Source organism: Chinchilla lanigera, unplaced genomic scaffold (genome assembly GCF_000276665.1).
Source record: "Chinchilla lanigera isolate Chin_1 unplaced genomic scaffold, ChiLan1.0 scaffold00119, whole genome shotgun sequence".
NCBI lineage: Eukaryota > Metazoa > Chordata > Mammalia > Rodentia > Chinchillidae > Chinchilla > Chinchilla lanigera.
The window spans coordinates 537,478-553,595 of record NW_004955520.1 but is presented as its reverse complement, the minus strand read 5'-3'; the positions used below and the strand labels follow the sequence as shown (position 1 = coordinate 553,595).

At 36.4% G+C, this 16,118-nt stretch overlaps 1 protein-coding gene across 16 annotated transcripts in view; it reads left to right on the top strand.

Annotated features, from left to right (window-relative positions):
• Dnah14 (dynein, axonemal, heavy chain 14) overlaps positions 1-16,118 on the top strand; it is a 317,770-nt gene that overhangs the window by 182,215 nt on the left and 119,437 nt on the right. For all 16 annotated transcript variants that reach the window (XM_013507038.1, XM_013507034.1, XM_013507036.1 and 13 more), the window contains 5 exons: positions 483-561; positions 1,777-2,006; positions 6,050-6,166; positions 11,480-11,638; positions 12,618-12,750. In XM_013507038.1, coding sequence (XP_013362492.1) covers positions 483-561; positions 1,777-2,006; positions 6,050-6,166; positions 11,480-11,638; positions 12,618-12,750 — 718 coding nt within the window. The remainder of the gene's footprint in view (positions 1-482; positions 562-1,776; positions 2,007-6,049; positions 6,167-11,479; positions 11,639-12,617; positions 12,751-16,118) is intronic.

The following is a 16,118-nucleotide window of genomic DNA, read 5'->3' as shown; positions in this document are numbered from 1 at the left end:
TAGAATGATATGAGACAGGCCAAAATTAAAAAAGGAAGGCAAAACCACCAGCTTCTTTAATTTTTTATTTAAATTTAAAATATGTATTTATATAATTTATAAGTATATAACAGAACATAGAGAAATGCATTAACATTTAAATGGTTATTTTCTGTGGGTGATGGAATTATGAGTGATTTTTTTCTTTTGTATTTTTTTATATTTTCTAACTCTTTTACAAGAAGTATGTTTTAATATTAAGAGAACAAATATTGAGGAAAATACGCTAAGAAAAGAATAAACATTGATTTACTCTGTGTGTTGCTCTGCAAAATGGGTGACTTAAGCAGAACAGGGGCAGGGTAGGAATAGCCGAGAGAACTATTGAGGCAGACATTCTCCTGTGATGTTTCGCCAAACTGGGCTGCAGCTGAGGCTCATTAGTCACCACCTAGGTCTTAGGTCTGTTGCTAATTGTGCAAAAATGCTTGTTCCTTTTTAAGGTGGCGATTTGAACAACTCTTCAAGTAAGAAGGCAAATTCTGTGAAAGTTTCCGTCAAATTGAAGGCCACAGAGAGCAGGTCAGTGATGTTCCTTTAAGCAACATATTTTGGTACTGCTAGGCACCAAGCCCTGAAATACTCCCAGGATCTCTTGTCAGTAAGCCTAACCCTAACACTAACAACAAATTACTGTACACTTAATGTATTTTATTCAGAGTCTTCTGTATAAGTGATGCAAGGGTGCCAAATTTTTATGCTGATTTAAAGCAGTGGGAATTACATGAATACGTTGGTCCAGCCTCTATGCATATTTGAGAAAGGAATAAAACTGATATGAATTTGCTCTGCCCTTAGCACACACTAGAAATTCCAGATAAAAGTGTGTGAATGTCTGTGTGTGAATGCCTCTAATAAATTGCAGCTCAGTGCTAACTCTGGTAATAAATCCTGAACTATGCAGATGTCTTGAACTCAGGCCCAAACCCCTTTTTCAGCCCCGTGAGCAGCAGTCCCATCACTGTGGAACTGGAGTTGCATCAGTTAGGAGTGATCTGGGTTGATAGGGACTAGAAGAGATTCCCAGAGCTGCACTGCATGGCTTCAGCCGGGCTGAGCCAGGTCTAGCTGGACCAGACATATCTAGGACCTGGCTGAGCGCACACAGAGTGAATACCTATTCATTTACAGCCTGCGCATACAGTGAAGCTAGCAGAGCCTCTCCCAAATGACAAGTAAACTCTCCACCCTGCCTTCTCTCCCCAGCAGTGAAAAAGAACTACACGTACACACATGCAAAGTCTGCACATCAAAAGTTTATGTTATTTCCCACAGAAATTAACTTTTAATCTCAGAACACTGCATGTTAACTTGCTTTTGAAGTTAATAACTTAATTAGATGCCTCTTGACTCTTAAAGGTAAATAAACAGTTGTGATTTGTCAGGCAAATACTCCTCAAACACTCTTCTTAAGTAAAAGTATATTATAAAGATATGTATATATATATTAAATGAAAGTATAAAGTATATATTTTCATGTAATAAATTAAAATATATTAAAGGTATACATTAAATGAAAGTCAACTATAAATTTCTTATGCCTGTGATATTTCAAAAATAGTAACTAATTTAAATGACTTATCAAAGGGGAAGTTGTATATTAACAGTGAAGCTTTGCTCTCAGTACTGAAATGTACTATAGTTTTTAACCATGAAATGTTGGCATGATATTCAGATACATTTTTGAGCTGCTTTTAAAACATTTAACCTTCACCCTTCCACTTATCTCTACCTCAGGGATAAAAGCACATGGTATCTGGAGAAAAATCCTGATAAATTGGTGCTGGTGTTGCAGAAGCTTTTTGTGTTTGCATTTACTTGGGCGTTTGGGGGAATTTTAAAACGTGAAGATGAACATGAAGATGACATTATATTTTGTTCAGCTTTTGAGCCTGATTGTCTTGCAGATGTAACCTATAGTTTTGACAACTTTGTTCATAAATTATTTGAAAACATTTCACAAGTAGGTAAGTTCTTGGGGGACCTCACTATCATGCATCTTGGAAAGCATGAAGGTTAAAGGCAAAAAAAGAGGTAATAAGAACACCAGAACCTTCACTCCAGTGAAAGAAGTCTGAAGAAGGTGGCAATTCCCCGTGGTTCTAGGTGGAACACAACCTAGAACACTAGTGAAGCAGAGGACTGAAACAGTGCCCTGAACCCCTAGCCATGGCTGTGCAGTTGGACCAGACCTTCTGTACCACCATACTGCAGAAGCTTCTGGAGAACAGAGTACTAGTCTTATGTTTCTTTTCTAAAAAATTCTAACTTATTATATAAAGTCATGGATTGCCTTATATTTAAGCTTTTCAAGGCAATTCTAACATGAAATCTCTCCCAGTACCGTGAAACAGTTCAGTGCTAACTCTATGGTAATAAATCCTGAACTATGCAAATGTCTTGAACTCAGGCCCAAACCCCCTTTTCAGCCTTCCCAATCAGCTGCTACTGATTAGACATTTGAACAGATCAAGAGTTTTGATGCAGGTATCAAAAAGAGACAAAATATTAACATATTGAGAAGAAGCTTGCTAAGTAAAGATGAGAGCTAGAAATACCAACACCAAAAATGCAAATCCTGGTTTGTCTCTTGTAACTCTCATTATGTCCTTTGAGGTTGTTTGCAAACAGTTCACACGGGACACCCAGAGCAGCAGGGGGAGGCCCTGCCTTCTGTCCCCACCAGTCAAAAATAGCTACACATACACACATACAAAGTCTGCACATCAAAAGTTTTATGTTATTTCCCATATAAATTAACTTTTAATCTCAAAGCATTGCATGTTAACTTGCTATTGAAGTTAATAACTTAATTAGATGCCTCTTGACTCTTAAAGGTAAATAAACAGTTATGATTTGTCAGGCAAACACTCCTCAAGCTATATTTATTCTCCCCATGAATCTAAAAGCAAGTTAATGGAATTCTACATTATGTTAAATGATTTATCTTAAAATTGTGAATATGAATTTTTTTGTGGTACTGGGAATCAAACTCACAACCTTGCACTTGCCAGGCAGGTGTTGTACCGCTGAGCTGTATATCCCCAGCCATGAATATGAAAGTTTGCTTTGTCATCTGAGATTCCAGTATAAAAACCGTGGTTAGGACTGAGGTACAGAAAAAAGAGACTGGCGGAAGCTTCATTAAGCTGTGAGAACCACCAGACTAGAAATAAAAACAGCAAAAGAAAGGAGAGCCGAGAATATCCTACTCATAATCAGCTTGCAAACGAAAACTATAAACACAAAGGGAAAATTAATATTAAAAGGGTACCAACAGAATCACCCAGTTTAGTCCATTTTCTGATGCTGTTTACACAGTATCACACGCTGGACAGATAATAAAAGCAAAGAGGTTTGGCTTTTGGTTCTGGAGGCTCGAGGTCAAGGGTTCGAATCTGATGATGGCCTTTCTTGCTGACAGAGTCCCAAATGGCACAGAGCAGCATGCATGTCTGTGTCCCCAGGTCATGTGGAAGACATTAAGATTCCATCACAGGGGCTTTACCATGGAGACCTTCTCCAGTCCTATCTCCCACAGGCCCAGGGTCACACACCACCAATTACATTCTTAACTTTCTAACACTTCAGGATGGAACTAGATTCCAACAAAAGTGGAGGAGGAGACAAGCCATATTTGAACCATAGGCCCATCCTAATACTTATCCAATTATTGTGACCGAACATTATACTCTAAGTGTTCGGCCTCTGCTAAAAATATGCATGAAGGAATAGCATCCATTTTAAGATGACTAGTTCTGAAGCAAAAGCAAGTAGAAAAAAGAACATATGGCTATGAACAAAAACCTAAGTAGACATTTCAGAAAATCAAAATATAGTAATGCAAATGAGAAATTCAGTAGTCAGGAGAAACTCTACTCTGGGCACCACCAAGGAAAGAATTAGTACATTGATACTTAAAGGGGAAAAGTTACAGAAGCAGTGGTGAGCAGTGGGGGAGTGGGTTGAGACAGTCCAGAGGGGTCAGTGGAGAATTTTCCAGGATTGCATGCATCCTTAGATTAAGCACATAGGCATTCCATAGTGAAGTTATAAAGATGTCAAGAAAAAAGTCTGTAAAGCCATCAGAGAAAAGATAAGATCTACAAAGGAAGGATAATTGGAGGGACAGAGAAATGTTTCTTAGTAACAAGAGAGGTCAAAGACAATGTAATATCTTCATATTGCTGAGGAGGCCTAAATTATTATGATCAGTAACTATAATTTAAGAATGGTATCAAAACAGAAATTCATATAGGCATACAGCGACTGAAATTGTCAAACACCAAAGCGCTTGCGTAAGAGGTAGACATCAATAAGACTAATATGCCCAGTAGGAAGGAAGGTACCCAGTACAAAGTCATGGTGAGCACAGATCTTGGTAGATGTATCAGTCAGGGTTTACTAGAGAAACAGATATAACACAAGATATAGAAATGTACAAGAAATTACAAGTTTGGCTTACAATGGTCAGCCACAGAGCTGGATGAGGAAGCGTGCAGAGGGTGTCTGCAAGCTGGAGACTGAAGAGCCCAGCCCCTGGCCTGGAGCTCGCTGCAGTGTCCGTGCAAGTCCGTATGAGGAGGCTGATGGGTCTGCGACGGAATGTTGAAGAATCTACGACGAAGGCCAGAGAGCCAACACCAGAAGGCTGAAGAGTCCCAGGCAGAAGCCAAACAGACTGCACCAGAAGCCAGGAGATGACCAAGCTGAAGGCGAAGACCGGAGCTTCTCTGAAGAACCAGCAGCCAGTCTTTTTTTAATTCCTTTTTTTATGCAGTCTACCTGCTCTGAGGCGATGGGGGTGGTCCTCTACACCCATACCCTCTGCGTGCGTTCCTTTGCACAGGCTTAGGATGAATACAAAGTAAGCACCCTGGCTCCCTTCTGAGTCACATAGTTAACTTTTTAAACTTTTCAAATTAACACAATAAACAACATACCAGAAGGGTAAGGGCATGTCCTTTTTACCCCAAAATGCAGAACTGCTGAGTCACTTAGCCAAACCTCTAGACTCCCCAAGTTGACACAATATATCAACCATAACAGTAGAATAGCTCAACAAATTAATATAGCTATCAATTATAGCTAAATAATTCCTTTTATTAAATATATAAAATCAAAATCATGCACAAAATAACAAGATGGCAGGGGAGGGGTCTGTGGTTCACACAGAAATACCACATAATCTTCAGATTTGTTAATGTAATGTATACACCAGTATATAAATTTAAAGTATACAGGAAGTGAAAATAAGGTCACAGTGTATAAAGAAGGTAGAGTAGCAATAATGTTATGAAGTAAAATTTCTGGCAAAAGACTAAAGAGAAATAAAGAATACTACATTAAAGGTAAAACGATCATGAACTTGTGCAAATGGAACAACTTCGCCCTTTAATAGCAGATTCTGATAGAACTCCAAGAGAAAATTAACAATTCCAAAATCATGCTAAGATTTTTATCATATCTCTATCAAAAAATGAAAGATTAAAACTGAAAATATAAAATATATTGTTAACATTATTATGCATTTATCCTTTTTAAATATTAACATTGCTATCTCCTTACCATAAAATTATGACTAAATTATTTTTCTTTTTATTCTATATTTTCCAGAATTTTCTGCTAAGGAAATGTGTCACTTTTATAATAGGAAGCTAAGTGTTATTTACAAATGTGTCAAAATTCTCTAATGTATTGGTTTGACCACAACCAGTACATTGCTGGCATTTTATAGCATCCAAACACATGGTAATATGCAAAACTTTTGGGTAAGAGTTCAAAGGATATCAGACTATATAATTAACCTTGTTTTCTGGATTATTAAAAGGATAAAATATTAATAAAATTTTGCTTTTATACAACCAAATATCATAGGGGAAAAGACAAATTTATTTTGTAAAGTTTGATTTGTCCTTCCAGCTCAAAAATCTTATCCTTTCAGACAAAGTTAGTGATACACTTCACAACTGAACCCTTTTCTTGGATTTATTTATTATTCACTGTTTAGCCATCAATCTACCAACTGGTGAACGGTCTATCTTTGGGTATTTTCTGGATCTACAGCAATGTGAATTCATTCCTTGGTCAGATGTAGTTCCTAATGTTGCAACACTAACTCAAAAAGGTAAGTTAACTATGATATTCATACTTGTAACTTCTCAAAAGTGCTGGACTCTACTTATAAAAGTAGTTGTCAGCAACTTTGATGTTAGATTTGTTGCAAGTTTATGTGGGGATCAGTTCATATCTACATTTGCAAGAGGTGCCCCGAAAACCAACCTTTGAGTAATACTTTATGAGAAAATTGGAGGGTCAGTTGAGTCCAGCACACACTGTAAAACTGGAACTCATTACATGCCTTACTACTGGCAGCATTTATTGTTTTAATTATCTGGGGTTACTGAAAGTAGAAAATGACAAGGTCCACTTTTAAACAAGGAAAACCTTCCATGTAAGAACTTACCCTTGGCTATAAAGGAAACTGCTAATTAGAAAAAAATCATAGTTAGACAGATATCCACACATGCCAAAGTGTTTTTTAAAATTTATTTTAAAAATAAAAGAAGGAAAACATATTAACAAACAGACATCCATTTACAAAATAGCATAAGGACAATACAAGCAATACTGAATTACAGACAAAGTGGTAGGAAATTAACAATGGCTGTTGTATTATATATTGATATCTTCAAAGTGGTTTCTTAGGAAAACAGAGACATGCAAGATTGATCAAATAATTAATCATTAACTATTAACTGATCTTTTCAGTAAAGCAATAGAAGTCAGTAGTACAACTATGTTAGCTATCCTGTGTGTGTGTATATATATATATATACACATATACATAATTTTATATATATATATATATATACATATATGTATATACATCATTTCCCCTTCTTTCTTTTCTCTTTTCCCTCATCCCAGTTGCTCTTTACTTCTGAGCATTTTCCTTTTGTTTCACAATGTCTATCATACCTCCTAATTTTTATTCACTCTTTCAGGTTCTTATACTAGTGAGACAATACATTGCCTGCACATGGAGGTCTGATTTATTTCACTTACGAGAATGGTCTCTAGTTGTGACCATTTACCTGTAAAAGCCTCGAGTTTATCTTTCTTTATAGCTGAATAATATTCCATTATATAAAAATACCACAATATTTTAAATCCATTCCTGAGTGGATGGACATTTGGGTTGTTTCCACAATTCAACTATGACAAATTGTGCTACTGTAAACATGGGTGCACATATATCATTGTGATATGATATTTTCAGATCTTCTGGGAAAATACCCAGAAGGGAAAGAATTAGGAAGTTGTTTTATGATTTAGGGGTTTTTTTTGTTTTTTGTTTTTTTTTTTTTTGGTGCCAGGAATCGAACTCAGGACCTTGTAATTGCCAGGTAGGAGCTGTACCGCTGAGCTATATCCCCAGCTAAAGTGTTGTTATTCTCAGTATTGAAACTTCTTACAGTGAGAGAGCTTAGTAGACATTTCTGGAAGAAACAAAACAATCAGGCTTCCAATCACAGATGGTCCTGACCCTACAATTTTGCAAGTCTATTATGGTGCAAAAGTAACACACACTCAGTGTACAAAGTGCTTGGAATTTTGAGACAGGGTCTTTTCCCACCAGTGATCTGCAGTGAGGTCCTCTTGCAGTTCTGGTGCAAGCAGCAAGCACAACTGTGCGTGACTCTAGCACTGCAGTGCTGTCCCCAGCTGTGATGCTCAGCAGGTCACGAGTGCTAAAAGGCACTGACTTATGATAGCTTCCATTCAGCATGGCTTCATTTGGGTGCAACCCCACCACAAGTAGGGGAGCACCTGTTTAAGAAATTTAATGAATGTAAATTTTCTTTTTTATGAAAAGATAAAAAATCATAACCAAATAATAAGAGAACAACAATAGTTATTGCAGTGTGGGTTATGTTCAGAGTAGTTACTCAGTACAAGACATAAACCAACAAGATTCTTACAAAAAAGAGACAGATAATAACATGAATTTTCTTTACAATGAACTAAGATAAATTGTTAGTATAAATGAAACAAATTAGCGGATATATTGAAATATTTTAAAAACACTGGAATAATTAATTTGGGGGAATGTATAGTGTTATATAAAAGAAACCATGCGACATTTGAGCTTGTGTGTCTGACTTATTTCACTTAACAGTATGTTCTCAAGTTGCACCCATTTACCTAAGAATACCTCAAGTTGTCTTTATTTATGGCAGTGTAGTACTCCATTGTGTACAAATAGCACATTTTATCACATTCCCTTATCCATTAATCTATTGATGAACATATATGTGGTTTCCAAGATCTAGCTATCATAAATTGTGTTGCTATCTTATATTATTCCTACAAATCATTCTTACTCAGATAATTAGCAGAAACAAGATTAGAGCCAGAGATTAGCAAAATTTGAATGTTTGAAATTACCAAGTATATATTTTAAGACACACATGCTTACTATGTTTATAAAAAGTAAGCTTGAAAAATACCTGAAAATGGTAGGAAACTATTTCTAAGAAGTGACACGGTCAATTGGAAAAAAGAATCAAATAGATCTTCTAGCAATGAAGAAAGCAAATAAGCAACAGAAACAGTCTGCATAAGGTGAGGTGCTTAAAACATTTCCTTCAAAATGCAGTGTTTTAATTTAATGCTGATTTGGAGACACCATGCAATTAGAAAAGAAAAAGTTAGAGATACAGCATCAGGAGCAGAAATGGTTTCATTTTCATTATTTGCTGATGTTACAACAAAGTATCTGTAAAACCCAAGAATCACCTTAAAATGTAAATAAAAATATAAAGAACAAGAATAAGTAGTTCACAGAAAAAATAAGTATCTTTTAAATGTAGAAAGAGTTGACTTATGAGAGATGCAAAATTAAATCAGAATTAGATATAATTTTTCACCTATAATCTTTCTGTGCATCAAAAATTTGATGCTTTTGGCAAAGATGTGAAAACACAAGCTGTCAATCATTGGAGAATATTTTGTCCAAATCCTCCCAAATTATGAATCATATGCTAGTTTATACTGACCCAGCCCTCTACTTATAAGAAATAACCCCCCATATATGTGAAATGACATGTGTAGCATGCAAGTTGGCTTTATTTGTAATAGTGAAAGGCTGGAAGCATCCTGGATCTGTATCACTGGAGCACTGGTGAAAACCGTATGATATTTATTAAATTGGATAATTCCATCTAGAAAAAAAGTCTCGTATGGCCTGGACTCAGGAATGAGAAAGTCTGCTTCCTGTGTATCCTTGTGAACTTCTGAATCGCATACTGTGTGAATGTATTAGCTGGCCCACTAATTTGTATTTTTTTTAAAAAGAGAGAGAGGAAATAATAGATGATGAAAAAGGCTATGTTTATTTGACTCTCCTGAAAATTTTGGCTGTGTGGTACAGAAAAGAACTAGGGTAGTATTTATAAGAAAGCTGCAGAATTCAGGAAGGTTGTGTGTGTGTGTGTGTGTGTGTGTGTGTGTGTGTAATTTCATATCAAATTGTCTATATTCTACTATTTTTTAGTTTTAAAAATGTCAATTTCATATGGTTCAAACAATGTGAAGGTTAGCGATGCCATCACACTTTACACTTGTGCAGTAGAAAATTCCAGTACAAGGAGGAGCCCAGGTGGTGGTGAGAAGAGGACCAAAGCAGTGAGGCTCTTCCCAAAGGCGGCCAGAGCCCCGGGCGGGGGGGAAGGTTGCTTCCTCAGTCTCAAGGAAGGGGAGGAGGAGGACAGTAGTGCCTTTCCTGAGGAGAAGGTGGATTAGCAACTCTGGCAATAGGGCAACCATGGAGTTTTCTCAGGACAGACTTGGGAACATGTGCAGTAAACTCACCAGCTGAGAGTATGAAGGACATTTCTTTTCTTAAAATTAAGTTTATTGGTACATTTTAGATATGCATACTGACCATATTCATCATAGGGAATTTATACCCATACATGATATATTTTGATTTCTCTTTTTTCCCAAACCCTGTCCTCCCTTCAGCCCCTCTCCTTATTTACAAAGCTTTGTTTCCATTTTATCCTTTTTAAATCCTTTTTTTCCTTTTCTCTTCCTTCATTGCTCACTACCCAGTTCTTCTTTCCTTTTGAGCAATTTATTTCCATATCACAATATCTATTGTACATTTTGATCCTTATTTACTCTCTTAGTTTCTCACACCAGGAAGACAATGTGATGTTTACATGTGTGTCCAATTTATTTCACTTAAGAGTATGGTCTCAAGGTGCATCCATTTACCTAAAAAGGTCTCAAATTTATCCTTCTTTACAGCTAGGTAGTACTCCATTATATTAAAACACACACACACACACACACACACACACACATCTTCTTTATCCATTCCTAGGTTGATGGGTATTTGGGTTGTTTCCAAGATTTAGTTAGCTATTACAAACTGTGCTGCTGTAAACATTGGTGTGTATAGATCACTGTGGTATGTTTTTAATTCTTCTGGGAAACTATCTAGAGGAGAATAGCTGAGTCAAATGGGACCTCTAAACCTAGTTTTCTGAGGACTGTCCTGATTTCCACAGTGGTTGCACCAATCTACATTCCCACCAATAGTGGAGAAGGGTTCCTTTTCCCCACAGCCCCACCAGGATTTGTTATTAGTTGATTTCTTGATGGTAGCCAGTCTTTCTGGGGTGAGATGGAATCTTGGTGTTGTTTTCATGTGCATCTCTCTAATACGCAGTGAAGAAGCTAACCATGTTCATAGGAAGGAAAATAGTCTCTTTAATAAATGGTGCTGGAAAAACTGGCTTTCCACATGCCAAAGACTGAAACTAGACCCATGTCTATCACCATGCACTAAACTCAAGTCAAAATGGATCAAAGACCTAAATATTAAAACAGAAACACTAAATCTGCTGGAAGAGAGAATAGGCAGAATTCTTGAAGACATAGGTATAGGCAAAGATTTCATGAACAAAACCCAGACCACACAGGAAATAATACAAAGAATCAATAACTGGGACCTCACCGTATAAAAGAGCTTTTGCACAGCAAAAAAAAAAAAAAAAAAAGCCACCAACAGAGTGAAAAGACAACCCACAGAGTGGGAAAAAATCTTAGCCAATTGTCCCTCAAACAAAATTTTTATATCTAGAACATACAAAGAATTGAAAAAAATCAGACCCCTGAATTAAGAAACCCAATCCAAAATGGGCATCTGAGATGAATACACACTTCTCAGATGAAAGACAAGCAACAAATAAATATATGAAGGATGATTTCTAAGACCAGCAAAGCCACAGGCACATGGAGCAATCCATTTGCATGGAAATTGTTTTGTAATGTGCACACTTTTCCAAAAAGTCTCATGTAGCTAGCAGACTAAGGTAATACTTCTTCCTAGATCCTTTGAAATTTTAAAAAACTATTTTTAATGTAGGTACTTCATTGCTGGCAGACCTTCAAGGGTCTGGCGAGAACATCCTGAGGCTCACGGAGTACGGCGAGTACATTCATTACACTGCCACTAGAGACACGGTGTGCCTGACTTTCCTCACAAGCCTCCTCTTAAAGAATTCCTGCCCTGTGCTTCTCACAGGTATAAGAAATGTCATGGAAGGGGAGTTTCAGAGTTAGAGGTGGTTTGGAGATTATTTGGCCTAGTCATTTTTAAGAGGAGAAAAATAGGCCCTAAAAAGTTTTGGTGACTAATATATCAGTTTGTATTCTTACCAACAGTCTAGGAATGCCCACTTCCCCACGTTGGCCAGTGTGGGATATCACAGATCTCCGCCATTTGTCTTTAACCTTCAGGACAAATTCTGGAAGTAAAACTGTAGGATAAATACGGCTGGCCTCTGTACCTGTGGTCCAGGTCTTGAGAGGGCCCTGATAGCAGCGCTGGTTTAGCTGAATTGACACGTTTCCTCAGCTCAGCACTAGAATGTGTCCTTCTTTTAGCATTACCAAGAGTCAGTGTAGTTCCTGCTCTTCCTGCCTGAATGCTTGTTTCCAACCATTACCTTTTCCCATCTCCAACTATGCTGCCTCTCATCAGAAGCAGTGGTATCATTTTCCCACTTCTGTGTTCCAAGACTTCCAGCAGTATGACTCAGACAACCCACATCTTGCCTGTAATTTGTTCTATTAAAATTCTTATTTTTTTCTCTCCAGTGAATTATAGTTACGAGTCCTTGTTCTGACTCAGTAAAAAATTTATCATCAATTTTTCCCTCAGATGGTGTTAGCCAAAAGTTTCAAGGAATTTCATTTCATGTAGTATTTCTGGTGTGTGATAAGTAAAAACATTTGTGATAGTCTTAAATGAACATTAAACAAAAATAATAGTTAGCTCCTAGTCTCTTCTTTTGTCAGAGATGCAAATAATTCAAATAATTGGAGAGAAGTTCGTATTAACTCCTTGATTTAGCCCGTCTCACATTTAAAAAGGGGAAGAGCAAAAGCATACTTTTCATGTAAATCTCAAAAGAAGGAAAATCTTATAGACTTGTTTTAATATGTTAACATATATCATTCTCTGGTATGTAAACCTAACCTAATGCATGTTTCTCCCTTAGGAGAGGCTGGTGTTGGAAAAACTGCAGCTATTAACTACATGCTTGAAAAGTTAGAAGGCCCAGGAGCATTTGATATAAAATATGGATCAATTTTAGGAGACATCCTATTACATAATGAAATTAAAAAGTCAAGGTTGTATATATTAAACTCCAGGTTTTATTTGTCTTGTAAAAAGTGTTTGCCTTATTATATGTTTTTGGAAAGTAAAGTAAATCTAATATATGAAAATACAGAATTATTCAAAAGATTAGTTTTTCCTTTTTATTTTAAAGAGAATAAAAAATTATAAACAGCATTTAAAACAATACAGAATTTCAAAACAAGATGATAGGAAATCAACAAGGGCTGTTATATTGAATATTGTTATCTTCAAAGTAGTTCAGATTATCAGATATAGGCATGTAAAATTAATTTTTAAAAAAGGCATCAACTGTCCCTTTCAATAAACCAAAAATATTAGTAGTACAATTATCTTAGCTACCTTGTGTATATATTTTTTTCATTGACAACAAGTAACTTATATGTGATGTTTTGATGTATGTATGCATTGTGAAATGCTTACATCAGCTAATTAACATATCTATCACCTCACATACTTATATTTTTATGGTAAGAACACTCAAGATGTATTCTTTTAACAATTTTGAAACGTATGTTATTAGCTATAGATACCATGCTGTAGAAAGATCTTGAAACCTTGTTCCTCCTCCTAACTGGCTCTTTGGACCCTTGGACAAATATCTCCCTATTTCCTCCCACCTTGCCTCTAGCCCCTGGCAAAGATCATTCTACTCTCTGCTTCTGTGAGTTTGACTTTTTTACTGTTTAGGTTTGACTTTTTAGGTTCCAAATTCAATATTTGTCTTTCTGTACCTGATTTATGCCACTTAACACAATGCCCTCCAGGTTCATCTATGTCATTGCAAGTGACAAAATTTTATCCTTTTAATAAGTACTGATTAGTAGTCTATTATCCATAAATACCACATTTTCCTCACCCATTCCTCTGTTCATAGACACCTAGATGATTCTACATTTGTGCTGTTATGAATAATGCAAATGGACATGGGATACAGAAGTCTCTTCAGAATACTGTTCTGAATACTCTTGAATATATATTCAACCCTAGAAGCAGGGTTGCTTAGCTTTTGGAGGAGCCTCCATACTGCTTTTGAGGATATCTGTACGAATCACGTGCCCACCAACAGATACAAGTCACCTTTATGCCACAGCCTGCACCACTCCTATGGCTAGGCTTCTGTTAGCTATCCTATCACATGTGACATGATTCTCATTGTGATTTTGCTTTCCCTTGATGATTAGTCACATTGAGCATTTTTCCATAAGTCAGTTGGCTATTTGTATGTCTTCTTTTGAGCAATGTCTATTCAAGAGCCTTAATAGGATTTATTATTATTATGCCAGCTTTAATAGGATTATTAGTTTTCTTGCTACTGAGTTGAGTTCTTTATATATTTTGGATACTAGCTCCTTATTGAATCTATGGTTTGCAAATATTTTGTACCACTCTGTAAGTTGTCTCTTCATTGTACTGATTGTTTTGCTATACAGAAGCTTTTTAATTTGATGCAGTCATAGCTGTCTAGTTTTGGTTTTGTTTCCTGTGATTTGGGGATCATTAAAAAAGAAGAATCCTTGCTCAGACCAATATGGTGGAGCTTTCCTTCTGTGTTCTTTCTCTAATAATTTTTGTGTGTGTGTGTGGCACTGGGGTTTGAATTCAGGACCTTGCACTTGCCAGACAGGTGCTTATGCCACTGAGCTATATCCCCAGCCCCTTCTCTAATTTTACAATTTTAGATATTGTATTTAAATTTTTAACCTATTTTGAATTAATTTTCCTTTATGAGGTGAAAGAATATTACAGTTTCATTCATCTGTGTGTGATTATCCAATTTTCCTTACACCATTTATTGCAGAGATTGTCCTTTCCCATTGTATTTTTTACTTATATTGAAAGTCAGTGGACTGCAATGGCGTGTTTTCTTCTGGGATCTCTATCTGTGCCACTGGTTGCCAGCAACATGCTGCTTTGCTTACTGTCAGTATGTAGTGTGTTTTAAAACTAGGTAGCTTGTTGCCTCCACCTTTGTTCTTTTTTTTTTGAGAAAAAAAAAATAACAAAAAACAGAGTTTTAAAACAGGTTGGTAGTAGAGTTATAATAATTAATATATTGCATATTGTTGTCTTCATAGTAGTTAGTGAGAGATTTTCTCAAGATTTCTTTGGCTATTTGGAGCCTTTTGTGGTTCCTTGGGTAAAATGAAAAAAGACATTGGACTTCCAACCCATGAACACAGAATATGTTTCCATTTATTTGTTTTCTTTAACTTCTTTCATCTGTTTTATAGTTTTCAGCTACTTTTTCACCTCCTGATTAAATTGACTCTCAGTTTAGTAATATTATAAAGGATTTTTTTTTCCAAATAGTTATTAGCATATTGTTATGTTTTAGATCTAAAATGTCACTTTTCTGGTAGAGTTTGAGAAGCAGTGCTACTGGTTCCTCTTCAAAAGTTTGGTAAAGTTTTGTGTGAAGCCTGGTCCTGGGATTTTCTCTGAAGTGAAATTTATTACTGATTCAATTCTTATTATTGGTCTACTCAGTTTTTCTATTTGGGAAATGTACTTTTACAACCACATTACCTCCTCTAAATGAGAAATAACCTGTAAACTATTTTCCTCCTAGAAAGATGTACCTAAAATACAAATACATTTTTCTTAGGATTGGTTTCATTTCACTGGAAATATATGATCTACTTATCAAGTATAAAAATATGTTTACAAAGAACATCATTCTGCATTCTGTCTGACTCTTTCCAAAAGAAAAAAAAGGACAGAAATCTAAATTATGCAAATAAGTAGTACAAATTTCTAAAGGTAACTCAAAATCTGTTAAAATATTAGAGAAGCCTGCCACTGCTTAGCCAAATAAGAAACTGGGGTTGTGGCAAGGCCATTGGACCTTCCTCCTGTCACTAGAGTCAGACACCCAGGTGTCTCTGTCACAGGAGTATTGTGATGTCCCAACCTTAGCACAGCAAAATAGCACTCTTGATTTCTGTCCCAACTCTTGATTTCTTTCCTGATTTCTATTGTTCACGTAGTATTTCTCATCTCAGTGAATGAGACCCAGGTATTGGAGCCCAAGACCTGGACTCATCCTGAGTTCCTTCCTGTCCTCTTGCTGTCTATTTCTACAAGTCCCTCTGATTCCTCCATGCTGCCTGTCCCACATCTGATCTTCAGCTACTGAGGCTTCAGTCTTTGTGTGCATCATGAATTCCTCTACTTCTCTTTTCTCTAAGCTACCATCATTTACACCTTATACTAATGATTTTGGAATAGAATCCTACTACACTTATGGCTTTAAAATCAGAGACATAGGGGGCTGGGGATTTAGCTCAGTGGCAAAAGTGCCTGCCTGGCAAGCGCAAGGTCGTGAGTTCGGTTCCCGGTACCGGAGAAAAACCAAAAA